The sequence below is a fragment of the Schistocerca cancellata genome, chromosome 5, assembly GCF_023864275.1.
Source record: "Schistocerca cancellata isolate TAMUIC-IGC-003103 chromosome 5, iqSchCanc2.1, whole genome shotgun sequence".
Classification (NCBI taxonomy): domain Eukaryota; kingdom Metazoa; phylum Arthropoda; class Insecta; order Orthoptera; family Acrididae; genus Schistocerca; species Schistocerca cancellata.
In genome coordinates, this window is record NC_064630.1 from 522,154,156 (window position 1) to 522,171,290 (window position 17,135).

At 41.9% G+C, this 17,135-nt stretch overlaps 1 protein-coding gene across 1 annotated transcript in view; it reads left to right on the top strand.

The window, feature by feature from the left end:
- The first annotated feature begins 592 nt into the window (after positions 1-592).
- Positions 593-17,135, top strand: part of LOC126187785 (odorant receptor 43a-like) — a 71,157-nt gene continuing 54,614 nt past the window's right edge. The window contains exon 1 of the mRNA XM_049929057.1: positions 593-1,477. Coding sequence (XP_049785014.1) covers positions 657-1,477 — 821 coding nt within the window. The 5' untranslated portion in view covers positions 593-656. The remainder of the gene's footprint in view (positions 1,478-17,135) is intronic.

Consider the following 17,135-nt stretch of genomic DNA (forward strand, 5'->3'; position numbering starts at 1 on the left):
ATCCTGCAGTATCGCCTAGTTTTACTTTAGATTCTGAGAAACGATGATTCGTGACCATAAACTAGATTTGATAATTATCCTAGAATATTGATCTGCCTCTACAGAATTAGGTGTTGTTTACAATTGACTGGCAGTTGAGCTCACACTTAACTGCGACTGGTTAACTATTCATCCAAAGAATCTTCTCATCTGCAGCGTGGGAATCTAGAGTTGTGACGGAACGGATATTCTGTTTGAATCCGATATCCACTGAAGGTCGAACCCATCGTCGCTATTGACATGCATCGTTCGTCAGACTTTTACTCCATTTGTGAACTTTCATTGGTACAAAGTAATTCGTGTACAGCCGATGCTGCGGGAGTGACGTAAGACCTGTTCATTCCTTGTACAATGCGCGTTTAATTGTCTGGGTTCTGTCATTCTGATTAAGGATTCTCTTTAATGGCAGCTGAGGTCAACCAGGCAGTCAGTAAGAGGCGCGGTGAACACCAGCGTCGCTCTCGGTATTGATCGGAAGCTGTTAGTTATAAGATCAAACATCGTGTGGAGGAAATCACAGCCAGCGTGGAGTCCGATTTGCTCGCGACTTCCTTACAGACTCCGGGAACAACAGGTGTGATTGTGCTTTTCCAGCAATTCTTCATTTTCTTACACCCATGAGCTGGCATTCGCAGCAGGAACAGCCGCTAACGTGGCAGTACACGGCTGCCTCCATTCTCAAGTTCGACGTGCGCATTCTGCACGCCATAGGCGTTTGGGCTCTGCCGGTGACGAGAGTTTATCGAGCGTACACGGGCATCATCCTCGTTCTGGTGGTGGCGTACTCCGTCGAAGCCGTGATCCACATCGGGTTAGTGCGCTTCAATCTCGACGATGTCACGCTCGCCGTGTCCACGTACGCGGTGATCGTTAGCAGCACGGGCAAACTTCTGTTCTTCCTCCACCACGAGCCCGGCTACTGGCGCCTGGTGCGGTGGCTGGACGCGCTGGTGGCCGACCAGAAGCAGATCTGTGAGGAGCGGCCTCCGCTGCAGGCGATATTCGACAGGGCCCAGAAGCGCGCCACTCGCTTCACGCACGCCCTGCGCATATACAACACTTCGCTGATACTGGCCTGGGTGTTCACACCGCTGATGGCCCCGCCTGGACAGAGGCCGTTGCCATTCCATCAGCTCCCACTGTCGGAGACGGACGATTTCCCGCTCTACATCGCATCCTATTTGTTGCAGTCCGTCTGCATGCTCTACATGAGTTTGGTCAGCGGCAGTATGGACGGCTTCTTCACGGCGGTCATGATCCACACGGCTGCGCAGTTTAGAATTCTGGCCTGGCGCATTGCTGAACTCCGGCAGAATAACGAGGGGCGAAAACAGCAGGCAAGATCCGATGTCTATGAGAAATCTCGAAAGGCTGCGGAGACTGACGACGTGTACGAAGAACTGCGTCTTTGCATCCGAACTCACCAGGAAATTACAAGGTATTCCGTCGTTGACAATATTTTGTGGACTAGCCACCCTCCATATTATTTCCTGGTTACTTTGCGAAAGTACTAACATATACATAATACATAGTCTATCTGCCTCAACCAAGAGGCTCTGAGAGACGTGTGTAGCAAATTGTTTTAAGTTTTAATTACCAGTTCCACTAATTCAGTTCAACCTAAATTTTGACAAAGATAAAGGGCTACGCATTACACTTAAATTCTTACAGTACCTTACTGTAACATAATATTTCATTGTTTAAACATTACAAAAATATATATGAACAGCTGCCATCAGTCTTACGTTGTTCAGACATCAATATAGCGGCAACGCATTTAGATCTCTATAACCGTACTTCCGGCAGTCTAGTTAATTTATCTGTGTCTTTTTGGCATCCATTTAGGTCTCTGTAGGCTTCCTTCAGGCGTAACTAGTTAATTTACCTGTATATTTTTGGCTCTTGAATGAATCGATCTCGAAGAAGAATGCAATTTGTTTATGAAGATGTTCTGTATCGAATTGAAAAATAAGAAAAGCGATTAAAATTTGCCGGCCGCGGTTTTTGAGCGGTTCTAGGCGCTTCAGTCCGGAACCGCGCGACTTCTACGGTCACAGGTTAGAATCTTGCCTCGGGCGTGGATGTGTGTGATGTCCTCAGGTTAGTTAGGTGCTCAGAGCCATTTGAACCATTTGATTAAAATTTGCCAAATAATATTGAATGGAAACGTCAAAAATGAGAGCTTTCGAGGGTTCTTCAAAACCAGTTGGGCGGTTCATCGATGCTACGAATTGTTTAAATGACTTCATGAACGCCTGAAACTGTCAACGTCTTGGTTTTTTGACGCTACAAATGTGCGGGTTCGGTCTTCAGCCAATTTTGACAAGACTTGTTAATTGGGTTCCTTCAGTACGATAGCTGGACGTATGATACATCGGTTATCAGTCTGAATTGCCGGCTGTTGGGGCCGAGCGCTTCTAGGCGCTTCAGTCCGGAACCGCGCTGCTGCTACAGTCACAGGTTCGAATCCTGCCTCGGGCATGGATGTATGTGATGTACTTAGGTTAGTTAGGTTTAAGTGCTTCTAAGTCTAGGGGACTGATGACCTCAGGTGTTAAGTCCCATAGTGCTCAGAGCCATATGAACCGTTTGAATCTCTGAATTAATGACCAAACAGACTCATTTTAAACAGTTTAGATTGAACTCGATCTGTCGATTCTTTAAAGAATCGAACTACCGTGTATAAAACCTCATATCTCTCGCTGTATGTGTTGTACAGTGAAATAATTTTTCAAATGTTCAAATGTGTGTGAAATCTTATGGGACTTAACTGCTAAGGTCATCAGTCCCTAAGCTTACACACTACTTAACATAAATTATCCGAAGGACAAATAATTTTTCAGGCACATTTAGTGATATTGTGGATACCGTCTGCAAATTTGTGTTGCATATAGAATACTAGCAAAAAAGGAATAAATTAAAACGTCCTCCCTGCCATAAAAGATTTACAGCATGAACGGTAAAAAAGTAGTTAGCGATAAAGATATTTCATTTCATCATTATGTGTGTGGGGGAGAGGTGGAGGGGAGGGCGTGGTGCATCAGCAAGAAAAAGCTTCGAAATTATGTGTACGGATCGTATGATGTCGCTAACTGCTCTCATTCTAAAATACTGGTAGAAAATAATCTTCATAGTTCGCGCTGTGACATGCACTCCTTCGAGGCATACAGAGTCTCTAACTGCAATATTTGACTTATTGCTTTAAACCTTTAACATAAAATTATAGCTCTTAATGAGCAAAAAGTTTTAAATTTTTAAATTTGGACAGTAACGTTACGAAACACTGAAAGTCAATTTTTTGTTGCCTCTGCAAGCCGCTAGAAAGGTAGCCTGCAGATGGAACATGCAACCTTTCCGTTTCGTGGACAATTCTCTTATCGATTGATCAATCGGCGACACACGACGTGCCTTCGAACTATATTTTCAGCAATACCACTCTCCAATTTTTTAGATTCCACAGAAGTTTTCCTGGGTGCGTTACGGGTTTCCTCGAAGAAACGAGAGCCAGTTCCGCGATGTATGCAAGACAACTTCTGTGAAGTTTGGAAGGTAGGAGAGAGGTACGGCTGGAAATATGGCAGTCAGGGTTGCGGGGTAAGGGGAGGGTGGTGAGTCGTCCTTGAATAGCTTGAATAGCTTGAATAGCTCAGTCGGTAAGAGCAAGCGTCTCACTCGCAGTCTCGCAGATAGATTTAATGTGCCAGGAATATCCGGATTCTAATGCAGATTAATAGCTGATCCATCAACTTATGGAATTTAATTTATAAAAAAAGTTAACAGTCGTGGTTAATGCCGAAATGGTATAACTGTACTAAAAATAAACCAAGATGTTAACAGCTATGCAATCATTTAAAAAAAATTAGCAACTGTGCACACATGTTCAAAAAAATTAGATCAGTGAATGATACTTGCCATATCTTTGTCCGGTCTAATCAGAGTTCAGTCTGTCATAATCTCGACGTCGACGTGGCTTAGCTGCTCCTATAAGTGGAACAAAATTGCACCGCTTCGATAGATAGTATGTCGTGTGAGAAGCCCATCATCTGTCGATATAAAGAGAGAGTTGTGGTCCTTACTGTAACTGTGTCACTTAGAGAAAGAGAAGCTAAAGTGTGTTGACTTCTGAAGCGTAGTAGAATGACTACGAGATAAGGAGGAAACTACAAATGGCTATATTTCTAGGTCAACAGGTCTCTTTATAGATCACTGCACTTCTTCAACATTTGGATAATCAAGAGACTTTAAAAGCTCCGCCATATACCCGTCCACGGTTTTCATAACCTCTCAAAAGGACGCAAATCGTTTTGATGATGATGTTTGGTTTGTGGGGCACTCAATTGCGCGGTTATCAGCGCCCGAACAAATTCCCAACCATTGCTCAGTCCAATCACGCCACATTCATGAATGATGATGAAATGATGAGAACAACATAAACATCCTGTCATCTCGAGGCAGGTAAAAATCCCTGACGCCGCCGGGAATCGCACCCGGGACCCTGTGCTCTAGAAGCGAGAACGCGATCGCGAGACCACGAGCTGCGGACCAAATCGTTTTTCTGTCTGAAATTTGTTCACATGTGGGAACAGTTGGAAGACAGTGGGAGCCAAAACTGGATAATGGGGTGAGGAGCCCAAAAAGTTTTATTCCATTAGTTTTCCCATTACCGAAGCAATACCGGGGCAGTAGCATTCTACAATATAGCCTCTTCTCTTGTATTCCAGTTATTCAGATATCTGGTAGACAATAAGAAAAATTTGTACTCTATTCCAGGAAACCGTGAAAGTAACCTTTCTGGTAGAGTAAATGGACTTCGCCTGTTTTGGTGCAGTATCACAAGTATCCGTCCACCACTTTCATTGCTGTCCATTTTTCGAAGTGAAGTGCTTGTATCACGTCTCGTCCAGAGTGAAATATCTGAGTAAAAAAATCAGCTGTGTTCTGTTTAGGAAGATCAAGAAAACTCTGAGAAATTCGTTTTGCATTTACTTCCGTTGAGCCATCAATAAATGCGTTATGTACGCGTACCTTCCACAAAATTTGCTCATAATTAATTCTTCATGTAAAATATTCTATACTCTCACCTGATATTTCTACAGAGATAAATAGAGCTTTAAAGGGCGGTCATCCAAAACCATGTTTGCCACTTTGTATCTGGTTTCATCTGTGATCGCAATTGTGGTTCGTCTTACACGTATTTTCTTGAAGATAAATGTGGGCACATTTCTTCGTTCACCTATACCTTAATTGTTGTAGATGAGTAACACACCGATTCTCTAACTCTGTATGGATATATTTCAGCAATAATAGTTCAAAACAAAAAATTACAGATTTTTATATTGTAGTGTATCAATTTCAACGATATGTCTATTACAAAAGCCGTATAAACAAAACTGTTTCAATAATGAAACGATACTCGTCTTGCGTTATTGTGTTAAGTCGGCTACACACGTTCAAGCACGCTTGAACGGCTTGCTTGCACAAATGTGCATGCACAAGCATTATTGAGCGAGCGTATGATAAATTTATATCAGGGTTGTAGAATTTGCTTGATACTTGACTGAATTTCTACGAGTATTATACGTGCTTGTGAAAGCGTTCAAACGTATGAATGGTCGAGCGTCGTCTCTAACAGCAATGAGGAGGCTTGTACAGTATTCAAATTCTGAGTCAATTTTCGTAGCGCTAATGTGTTATGTTTTCGTTTGCTTTCGTTACATAACGATGTCGGATTTAAGAAACGTGTACCGGACGTGTTAGAGGAATTTATTAGGCTTTATGAAAATCTTGAATGTTCGTGGAACACTAAATGTAAAGCAAGAGAGACGCTGCCTACGACGTACTTCTTGCGAAGGTCAAACAATTAGATTAACAGCAACAAAAGATACTGTGGTGAAGAAGATGAATTTATTAATAAATAATTGGAGAAGAGAAAAGAAAAGAGAAAGCAATTTTAAAAGAGGGGTTGCTATTGATGAGATCCACAAACCGGTTATATGGTATTTTGATTTGTTCCGCTTTTTAAACAAGTAAGAGTCTCAAAAGATGGTCTTCTAGAAGGAACAGAAGTGAGAGGTGGTCAGAAATATTTATTCCCAGTAGTACTGTTGTAATTAAAATATTTGCCTCTTTATTGTCGTACAGTATTTCAGTACTGATTGTTTTTTACATTTTTTTCACAATGTTAATGCATAAACTTTTGTTACCAGAAAACTTGTCCTGTGTTTACAAAATATTTCATGAAATGCTTTTTCACATGGTTAGCATTAAGTGGAATATTTCCAGCAGTAGAACTTTGTAATGGTAGCATATTAGAATCGTCCGATGTTAAGCCATCACAGAATATACCTTATTCTAGGTCCTCTTTGTTGAGAGAATTATATGGAGCATAGGTATGACCTATAGTGGTCATTAAATAATTGTGTACAGCAACTACTGCTTTTACCACCTTATCAATACGGGTGACTTCCAAATTTATTGCTGTGTCGGAAATCCTAAAGCGCGCTGTTAAGGTCGCAGAAACGTTCTCAATAATTAATCGAGCTCTGCATAATCTGTAACTGTATTTTTTTCCATGCAGCCAAATTCAGTCTGACTGTTCAGCACGTCAGCCCTCAAAGAACATGTACCGTCACCTACAAATACGTAGTGCAGTTTTCGTGTACTGCTTGCTACGTTTTTCTCCTGTGGAATGTGGAGTGTGTTACTTTTTAATCTAAATATTCAGTATTCCGAAGAACACATCCATTTGATACTCTGCCATTTGTGCCAGAATCAAGCGGAATAAATCTGTAATTGGCGTCTGCAATAGGACGATGCTGTGTGTTGCTTCTAATTAAAATGACCCATTTCCTGCTAGAGGCACAATGCTTTCCATCAATTCATGCAAGACAATGTGGAAAATTCCACCTCTTTCCAAAATCATTTGCAATTGTAGTGCACTCACACTCTATTTTAGGAACCTGAAAAATGAATAATCCTAATTTTAAGCATGGTACCCAAAAATTACATAAGAGCATTTTCAATATTCAGGAGTTTTGTGCCTTATTTGCAGAACGAAACTACTAATGAAACGGTAGCTGTTTCACATGTTATTGAAGAAGTTTGATGGCAGATAGTCCACTAGATTTTCAGCCACAGGAATCTGAGATATCAAATTAGCATAGTACAAGTAGCCCTTCAAAAGAGCCTTCGGAAGGAACAATAATGAAAACATAAGAAAGGTGACCCACAACAAAAAGAGATGCACCGCTACAGACTCGATGTTAGGAGCTTTAAGTGAGCATTTTAGAAGACAGAAAGAGAAAAAAGAAGACAGACACGAAATGTTTGGAAAGTCGGTAGCTGCCAAAATGAGGAACATTTGTAACCAAAAGCAAAGACTGGTGACTGAAAAATTAATTAACGATCGATACAGGTGGCGTAAATGGGGTAGTTGAAGCCAACACACACTATATGTGATGTAAGTGCACCATCTAATGTGCCGTGCATGATTACTGTGAAACAGTTGGAACTGTGGGCAGCTCAGTGACTTACATGAGCCACTTGAATGCCTTATCACACATTTTCGTGAACCATAATACATTTATTACTTTGTAACAAACAAATTTGTGAGAACAGACCATTCTTGTTTCCATTAAATATTTTTCAGTAAATATATTTTTGTTGTTGTTGTAGAATGCTTTTTTCTTTCAACCAGGTGTCAATCAACATTTTAAATTCTTTTTCATGTAGTGCTCTTGTGTTATATGGTACAGTCAACTAGGGTACCATTTACACTATTAGTTAATGAGTCTTTCAAAAAGTGAAAATGCATACTAATTAGCACTGTTAGAGAGCATTTCAATTTTAATGCTCTTACAGACATTCACTGTCATTCAGGTTAACTTTATACGGATAGTAAAGACAATACAGCATTGCAGATTAACTTTGAAATATCAAAATGAACTAATTCTGAGGCAGTTATATTAGAAATGAAACCCTGAAAGTAGAAAAGCAAAATCACTGACAACTGCAGAAGTAAAGAGAATATAAAAGACAATCTTGCATTAGCGAGGGAGCATTCGTGAAAAAGAGAAATATGTTAACAGATAATGTAAATTTAACTTTTAGGAAGTCTTTCAGAAAAACTAAACGGATTTGCTTGGAGTGTAGCTTTGTAAAGATGTGGAAAGTAGTTGTCAGACAGAACAGGCAAGAAGGGCATAGAAACATTTCAAATTAGTTGTTACAGGAAAGTGGTGAAGATGAGATGGATAGATTGAGTAAATAATGAAGAGGCACTGAACCAAACTGTGTAGTAGAAGAAGAAGAAGTCTAAACTATAGTAAGCAGGTCCAATAGGATGTTAAGCTCCAACTGTTATGCAGAGGGTTATTCCATGCGTGTATGTGCCTGAAGTTCAAAAATTTTTATTCATAATTGACGATAATTATACAACATAACGGAAAAATGTGTTATAATATTTATTGAAATACATAATTACTTTCAAACAGTAGTACATTCATGGAATAGATCTGAAAAATAAGTAAATTATATAAAGTTTAGTCTACACAGAACCAGGAAACTTCATCACCACCTTTGGTTAGTTTACTTTTCCCTTCAACAAGATATTGCATTCTTATTATGTATGGACAATGTAATCAAAGAATAAAAGCTTGTAGGAAAGTGGAAAGACAATTTAAATACGAAATAAAAATCAGTAAAATAACAAAAATCTTACTTTTTCTCTACAAGACGGCATTTAGATAACCTTACCTTTAAGGAATTATGTTTGAGCATCTCATAGATAGCATGGCAGATTTCAGGGGCTATGGCACTTAGTGCTTGTGGTGAAATTATAGCACTGTCTTTGAGTTCTCCATGACTCCTTCCTGTCGCGAGAAATCGCAGTGGTGCTATTAGCCTTTCATGTGGCGTTATAACCTCCCTACTGACTGTACTCTGCTTATCAATCTAAGTCGTAAAGAGTGACAAAAGATTAAAATATGTTTCTTCATTAATCCTGAGGTAATTATGGCAACCACAAGACTATATCTTCAGTTCCTTGGTAATTTCCAAGAATGATTGCCTATCGAATTAAGTTTATATGGGAATACGATTTTCGTTTTTTTTTAATCCACTTTTTAGTCGGAGTATCACTTTTCTTCTTTTCCTTTTTGTTTATCACGAGCAAAATAATTGCTAAAGCCAGCGCATTGTCGGTTGAGCTCAACGTTTTTCAGTATAAATAAAATGCTGCTCTCGTACAAGCAGTTTGGGCCGTGTGGCGGAGCGTGGATTTTGTGGCATACAGTTACGCGTCTGGCCACTTTTACGTGTACCAACAACACAAAGATAATATTGGACTGACATCGATGACATTTGTGTGCCAGAGACGTCTTTGTGCTCTTCACATCTCTGTGCTCTTCACCATCTTCGCATTGAATGGAAGTAAATGGCGCGTCAAGAACTTTAAGAGTAAAGTAGAGCCAATAACAGCAAAATGAAGTCGTATATGGTGTTAGTAACATAGCTGAAATCCTTGGGTATGACAACAATTGAGTCTGAAGACTTCAGATCACATGATGTTCGTAGATGTTAATCTATGTAAATTTTGACGTTAAGTCCAAAGCAGAATAGCATCAAAGCCTCAAGCAATTCAGAAAGAAATGTTTACAACTACTTTTCTTGTAGCTTGTGGATCATGAACAATGGAGAGTAGTCGTTTGTACCTTCTGTTTTTATTGCTATCTGAGACAACTACTATTTCAGATACGGCGTATGTGAGTATCGAAAAGTGAATAAATGCAGTTTCTGATTCTTACTAAGTATGCCGCGATGTGATATAAACGTAAGGAGATAAAAATAGTGTGTGACAAACAATAATACATTTGTTTAGTGCACACAATTTCTGTTACAATATTCCTGAAGGCAAATTTTGTTGTGACAATGCCATCTAATAGTCAGTCAAGTTGATTATTTGTAATTCTGAGAAGTGCAGATGCGTGAAAAGCTCACGTGGAAGTATAGCATCCTGCATCTCGCACATGACATTCTTAACTGGAATAATCTCCGTTGTCTCTCAACTGAGACGCAACAGATTGTTTACTTTGTATACTTTTACTCTAAGATGTTTGAGGCAAATCTGAGCCTTCATCCAGTCCACTCTTAGCCTAGAGGAGGACAGTCTGAAAGATCTGTGGTGTCAGTTCGCCAACTTAATGCTGGCCGTTGTTCCAACATCTCAGATTTATACCTGTGCTACTCCTGTATACATACTCCCTCATGGGATTTGGGTAACAATTAAGCAAGTATTCACAGCCTTTTAAAAAAAATTGAAAATTTTCTGTACCACTTCAAATCTATGTTTACGTGCCATCTAACAGCTACATTTGTCATCTAACCTCCAAGAGGAAACAAAACACGTGACAAGTTTCAGACCATATTTTTTCCAAGATATAAAGAAGTTCACCATCAATCATAATATCATCTGCATTTTCCATCGGTTCCATAATTAAAAAATAACACAGGAATCAGACACTGAAAAAACACGCTAACCAAGTAACATATCACAGATTTACAAAATGCCAACTGCATAACTACTTACTGTTGACGGTGGTCATGTAGACTCAACATAGTTATAATGACAAACACTGGAACAGAACTTTGGCAGTTACAAGCATCACTCAGACCAAGGTTGCTGTTTACAGATTTGTAGAGCTAAGCTCGGTTTACACTATGTTACATTTCCAAAGCCCGCCGTTTCCATTATTCATACAGAAAAACAAGTTAATATAAACTCACAGTCCACGGGCGTACTGCCGGTCCATAGTGTCCAATGGGCACAATATTTCGGCGATCAGAACTGTCGCCATCGTCAGGTGCGCAGACGAACTGAGCTCCTGAGGGCGGGCGGCAGTCTTAAATCCCCTTCCCCTGTGAGGCGTTCTCTCCGCGGTCCGAACCCGCAGCGACGCCTAGGCGGTCGCTGAGATGCTGGCGTCGGCGTCTATGATGGCGTCAGTGTAATTGCCTCTTCCGCCCTGGTCGCCCGTTCGTTTTCTTTGCTGAGCATCTTTTTAGTTAGACTCAATGCTGGATCCAATCCCTTGCTGAGGTTACAGGCTCAATCTCGGTTGATGAGTCCATCCCTGGTACGAATTTCGATAGGCTCTCTAAAGACGTTGTCCCAGCATTTAGATGTTGGTAGTGTATTTTGTGTTTTTCGGACAAACAGTGCTCAGCAACCGCTGACTTGTTGGGGTATCTACGTCGAGTGTGCCTCCGATGTTCTCGGCAACGATCTTCGATGGTGCGCACTGTCTGTCCAATATAAGTCTTCCCATATTGACGCGGAATCTGGTATATGTTGGCCTTCCGCAAACCTAGATCGTCTTTGACACTTCCCAATAATGCTCGTGTTTTATTGTGTGGGAAGAAAGTTCCTATTCGGTGTTTCCTCAATATTTGTTCTATTTTTCCCGATACTGCGCCAGTATACAGTGTATAGGCAGTGGCTGTCTCTTCCTCCGTAACTTATTCTATCTCCACCCACTGTACTGTAAAGGTGGGGCAGAGAGCGCATCTGATCTGCCATTCCGAGTACCCGTTTTTCCGGAATACAGTTTTGAGGTGTTCCAGCTAATGGGGCAGACTCTCTGAATCAAAGATAAAGCGCGCCCTGTACACCAGTGTTTTTAGCATCACATTTCTCTGCGAAGGTAGGTGGCAGCTATCCGCATGCAAATACAGGTATATATGCGTTTTCTTCCTGTATACCCCATGGCCCAGGGTATACTGGCGCACTATCGAGGAAAATAGGACGAATGTTGAGGATACACTGAGTAGGAACTGTCTTTTGCCCACCCAATAAAGCACGAGCGTTATTGGGAAGTGTCAAAGACGATCGGTTTTGCGGAATGCCGGCATATACCAGATTCCGTTCAAAAAATGGTTCAATTGGCTCTCAGCTCTATGGGACTTAACATCTGAGGTAATCAGTCCACTAGACTTAGAACTACTTAAACCTAACTAACCTAAGGATATCACACATATACATGTCCGAGGCAGTATTCGAACCTGCGACCATAGTAGCAGTGCGGTTCCAGACTGAAGCGCCTAGAACCACTCGGCCACAGCAACCGGCCAGATTCCGTGTCAGTGTGGGAAGACTTAAATTGCACAGACAGTGGGCACCATCGAAGATCGTTGCCAAGAAAATAAGAGGCACTTCTGACTTAGGTACCCCAAGATGTCAGCCATCGCAGAGCTCTACTGTCCAAAAATCATGAAATGGACTACAAACATACCAGGGTCTTGGCTCAGACATCTAAGTGCTGGGACAGCGTCGTTAGAGAGACTATCGAAATTCATACCAGGTACGGACTCATCAACGGAGATTGCGGCTATAGCCTCAGCAAGGCCTGGGAACCAGTACTGAGTGTAATTAAAAAGACGCTCAGCAAAGAAAACGAACAGGCGACCAGGGCGGAAGAGGCAATTACTCCGACGCCACCACAAACGCTGACGCCAGCATCTCAGCGACTGCCGACGGGAGGCCGCGGGCGCGGACTGCAGAGAGAACGCCTTGCAGGGGAAGGAGATTTAAGATGGCCGCTCTCAGAAGTTCAGTTCGTCTGCGCACCTGACGATAGCGACAAGTCTGATCGCTGAAATATTGTGGCTGATGGACACTATTTACAGGCGGTGCACCTGGGGTCTGTTTGAGCAAGAAATGCCCCAGGAGAAACTGAAGAATCACAGCTTAATATATGCATACGAATAAGTTGAGTTCATATAATAACTATAGTAAAATACAATTTTGTCAGGAGGCATATAAATTAATGTAAGCATTGTGATAAATACTACAAGACATTGATTCATAATCGTGAGGTACATAAAATTGCATTAAAAAACTTTATATTCCATAAAATATAAAACAGGGTAAACAAAGTCGCATAAAAATTATAATGGTCCATTCTTTATTTTATAACCTAAATATGAAGTATAATTGCCAATAAAACGTGTGTAGACACTATGTAATGAAAGTTTTGAAATCAGTGTCTTGTCTGCCAAAGGTAGCATAGACTGATATTAGAAACTAATCTATGAGGTGTACAGTCTGTACATACTGGAAAGGTGACACAGATTTGAAGTTATACAGAATTTAGTCATATAGTACACCGCCAAAACATTACTACATAGCTATAGGTCCGCTAGGGTGAATGCTTCATCACTGATGATCCCCATTTTAATTACTTCCTTTACCGTACCATTCATGAACGCGCAAACACCATTGTCCAAACCTGATTCCCAGCTTACAGAACTTGGCAAACATAGCACAAACAAAATTAAATACACCAATACTCCGCAAAAAGCGCAATACTTTGCCCACTCATGACGCTCATGACACTCTCCTCAAAGAATGCTCCCTCTCGTTTCTAGTCACCCTTGCAATCCTTTACTCTACTATCCTCTCCCCTAGTTACTATCCTCAACTGCAGAAAACCTGAAGCATCCTACTTTTCCTCAAACTGTACAAACCTTTTACTGGTACCTCCTACTGGCCCATCTGCCTCACCTCAATGTATAGCAAGGTCCTCGAACCTATTCTCTCTCGACGCATCCACCAACAAATTAGCCAAAATCACCCCCTTCCCATTAATCACTGTGACTTCCATTCGACTACCACCTCTGATGACCAGCTCCTGCGTCTCACCCATCCCCTGCCCCTCCAGCTCAATTTCCGTAAACCTGCTGTCTTTGCCTCCCTTGAACTAGAGAAAGTGTACAAATGTGCATGGCATTCCAGTCTCCTTTTCAAACTCCAGCACTTCTAACTACGTCCTTCTTATTGCGTTCTTCCTATCTAATCACGCATCCTATTAACAATACCAATTGCTGTATCTTCCATACCACTGCAGGAATGCCCCATGGCTCTGTCCTCCCTCCTCTCCTTTATATTCTTCACACTGCTGACATGCCCAAACCACCTCCACCTGTCCACTTCCTTCAGTATTCTGATGACACTGCCTTCCTCACTCTCTATCCTACACTCCAGAAATCCCAATGACACCTCCAACTCCACCTCAATCAGTTTACCTCCTGGTGTAACCAATGGAACAACCCCTAAAAATCCCAGGAAATTATTACAGGATAAACCACCCACATATTCTAGCTCCATGACTTTTACCTTACCATTTATGACTAAAACTATAAGGGGCTTTCAAAAAGAAACGAGCTGGAGGCTTTACAGAAACCTGTGCCTGTATGTTAGAAGTATTGACCCTGGATGTTGAGACACTTGTCCCACTGTGACACAAGGCAGTAATGGCTGTCTCATAAAATTCCCAGAGCTGCGATGTTAACCAGTTCCGCACGTACAGCTGGACGTCGTTGTGCGAGGTGAATCATTTGCCTCTCAGAGCCTTTTTAAGAAGACCAAAAATGGCGTAATCAGAGGGAGGGAGGTCTGGACTGTATGGAGGGTGGCCGAGAACCTCCCATTTGAATTTCTGCAGAAGTGCCGCGACTGTGTTGGCCGTATGAGGCTTTGCATTGGCGTAGAGCAGAATGACCCCACGGGTGAGACTGCCTGGTCGTTTTGATTTGATCGTATGGCGAATGGTGGTCAAGGTTTGCGAGTAAGATGGGCATTCGCTGTTGTCCTGTGCTGCAGGAAGTCAATCAGAAGGGGGCCATCTTGGTCAAAGAAGAATGTCAGCAAACCTTTCCTGCACCCACGTGGATGGCCTTGGCTTATTTTGGTTGTGGTGACGGTGGTAACCCTGGATGCTTCCACTGGAGACTTTGTCATTTTGATTCTGGTGTAAAGTGATGACACCATGACTCATCTCCAGCCACCGCTCATACCAGGAACACATTCCCTTCCCGAGCACAGTTCTACAGATGAGCAAGACTGTGGGCTGTTCGACAAGCTTTCTGGTGTGGTTGAAGACTGTGGGGCACCCATTGGGCACATTATTTGCACATGTGCAGTCGTTCGTTCATGATGGTGTGAACACTTCTGAAGCTCAATCCGACCACAGCGGCTATGGCTTTCACTCTCACTCAGTGGCCCTGGGTAATTAGTGCATCCACCAGCTGGACGATGCCGTCGGTAATGCGGTGTGCTGCTCAAGATCATGCATCATTGGCTAATGACACCCATCCTTCCCTGAAGCGCTTGTGCCACGCCTTGATCCTTGCAAAGGACATGCAGTGTTCACTGCACGCTTGTGACATTCAGCGATGAATGTCTGTTCCTCCTACTCCTTTCGCTGTCAGAAAACGAGCAACACCTCTTTGCTCTTCTTGTGACGCCTCCATGTCACTGTCTGCAATGCGACTGGCAGCACTGGAGAATGGATGCATGCGGCGGCTAGCTCTGTACAGTCACATGAGATGCACATGTGCCCTCTACCAATGGGCTATGAACTTCCACACTCTGGTCGGAACTACACCTCATTACACACGCCACGATATGTGACCAGTTTGTGCATTCCAGACTCCAGCTCGTTTCTTTTTGAACGTCCCTTATACTAAAACTACAAACAGGCGAAACTTCAGGATTACAGCGATCCACTATTCTCCACATCTACAAGACCCTTCTTCAACCCATCCTCTGCTATACAAATGTTGCTTCCAGATCGTCATATGCCATACACTCTGTATTTCTTTCTGTATCTGTTTAGTTCTCCCCTACATGGATCTTCTGCCATCTCATCAAATTCCCACATCTCCGCACCCATGTCGAACACCTCTGCATTATACTATCTACAAACAAGATTCTAATAGTCCCACTGGTCCCCCCTCTCATCACTAATGCTGGTACGCTGCTGTCCCTTTAAAAACATATCCCCCAGTCTCAATATCCTGTCCCAACGCAACTTCAACCATCTCCCTGTCCCTGACAATGAAATCTACTCTGATATTTATCCTTCCTACTAATTAGAGCTTTTCCCATCTATTTCCTCATCACATCTCTGCTCCCACCCCCCCCCCCCCCCCTCTGTCCTACCCCTTCTTTCAATTTCCTTTATTCCTCTCCTGATACCATGGCCCTGCCCACCCACCAAACTCATCCTTCCTTTCTGTCTTTTTCAACATCCATCTTACCACCTACACTCTTTCTACAGGTACCACGCAATGAGATATAAATTATACCGAAAAACAATCCTAATGTTTAACTTCCCCCAACTTCCTCACCCAGTGCAGGTACTTCAGCGTTTTGATGAAACTGCAATGCATCTTTTTAATGAACGCCGGTGTTTAATTTTAAAGTTTTTAGATGTCTGATCCATATTTTATCATACATGTCATGCTCTTTATTTCCTTCATAAACTTCAAAGGAAGAAAGTCACACCATATATTTGAAATAATATCTATGTTATATTTCTAAGTTTTGCGTCCATAAATATGTTTTTTCATTTCTTTATTTATTTTCTGTGCACGCTCTAGCCCGAAGAGTGGGTATTGTACTGCCGGCGGCCAACCTCCCGCGCTCACCGGACGAGGGGGATGAAATAAAAATAGAGAAAAAAAGACAGTGAATGCTACTGTGTAGCCATCACACCTCCTACCAAGAAGGTGGCACTCGAAAAGCTCCCAATAATGGGTACTTCTAATTGCCACTTGCTTAATTAGCAATGTGGGGCGAGGAGATCTCTGATCACAAAAACCTCCATCTCTTGAAGTAAATCTAAAAACTGGCGCTTCTCATCTCTATGAAACAATTTCAGTTGCAAGGTCACGTCCGGAACACTGTGTCTGCTATCAGCCAGATAGGCAGCAAAATAAGATGGCTTAGCCATGACCTTTCCTCCCAGCACCATATGCTCCCGGAATCTGGCCTCGAGCTGTCTCCCAATTTGGCCGACATAACAGACATTAAGTCTGAACACTCCAAACCGTCTACTCCTGGTCGATGAAAAATGTTATTTTTTCTGTGTTATTTAATGGTTACTGATTAAAATTATTCACAGTCGGAAAAGATACTGTAACTGTGTAATTCCTTAAAACTTTCGCCACTCTTGTGCTAACAAGTCCCATGGTAAGACAACACAACAAATTTACTGTGGTTATCTTTTTGTGTGTTATTCACATTATGTGTATTTTGT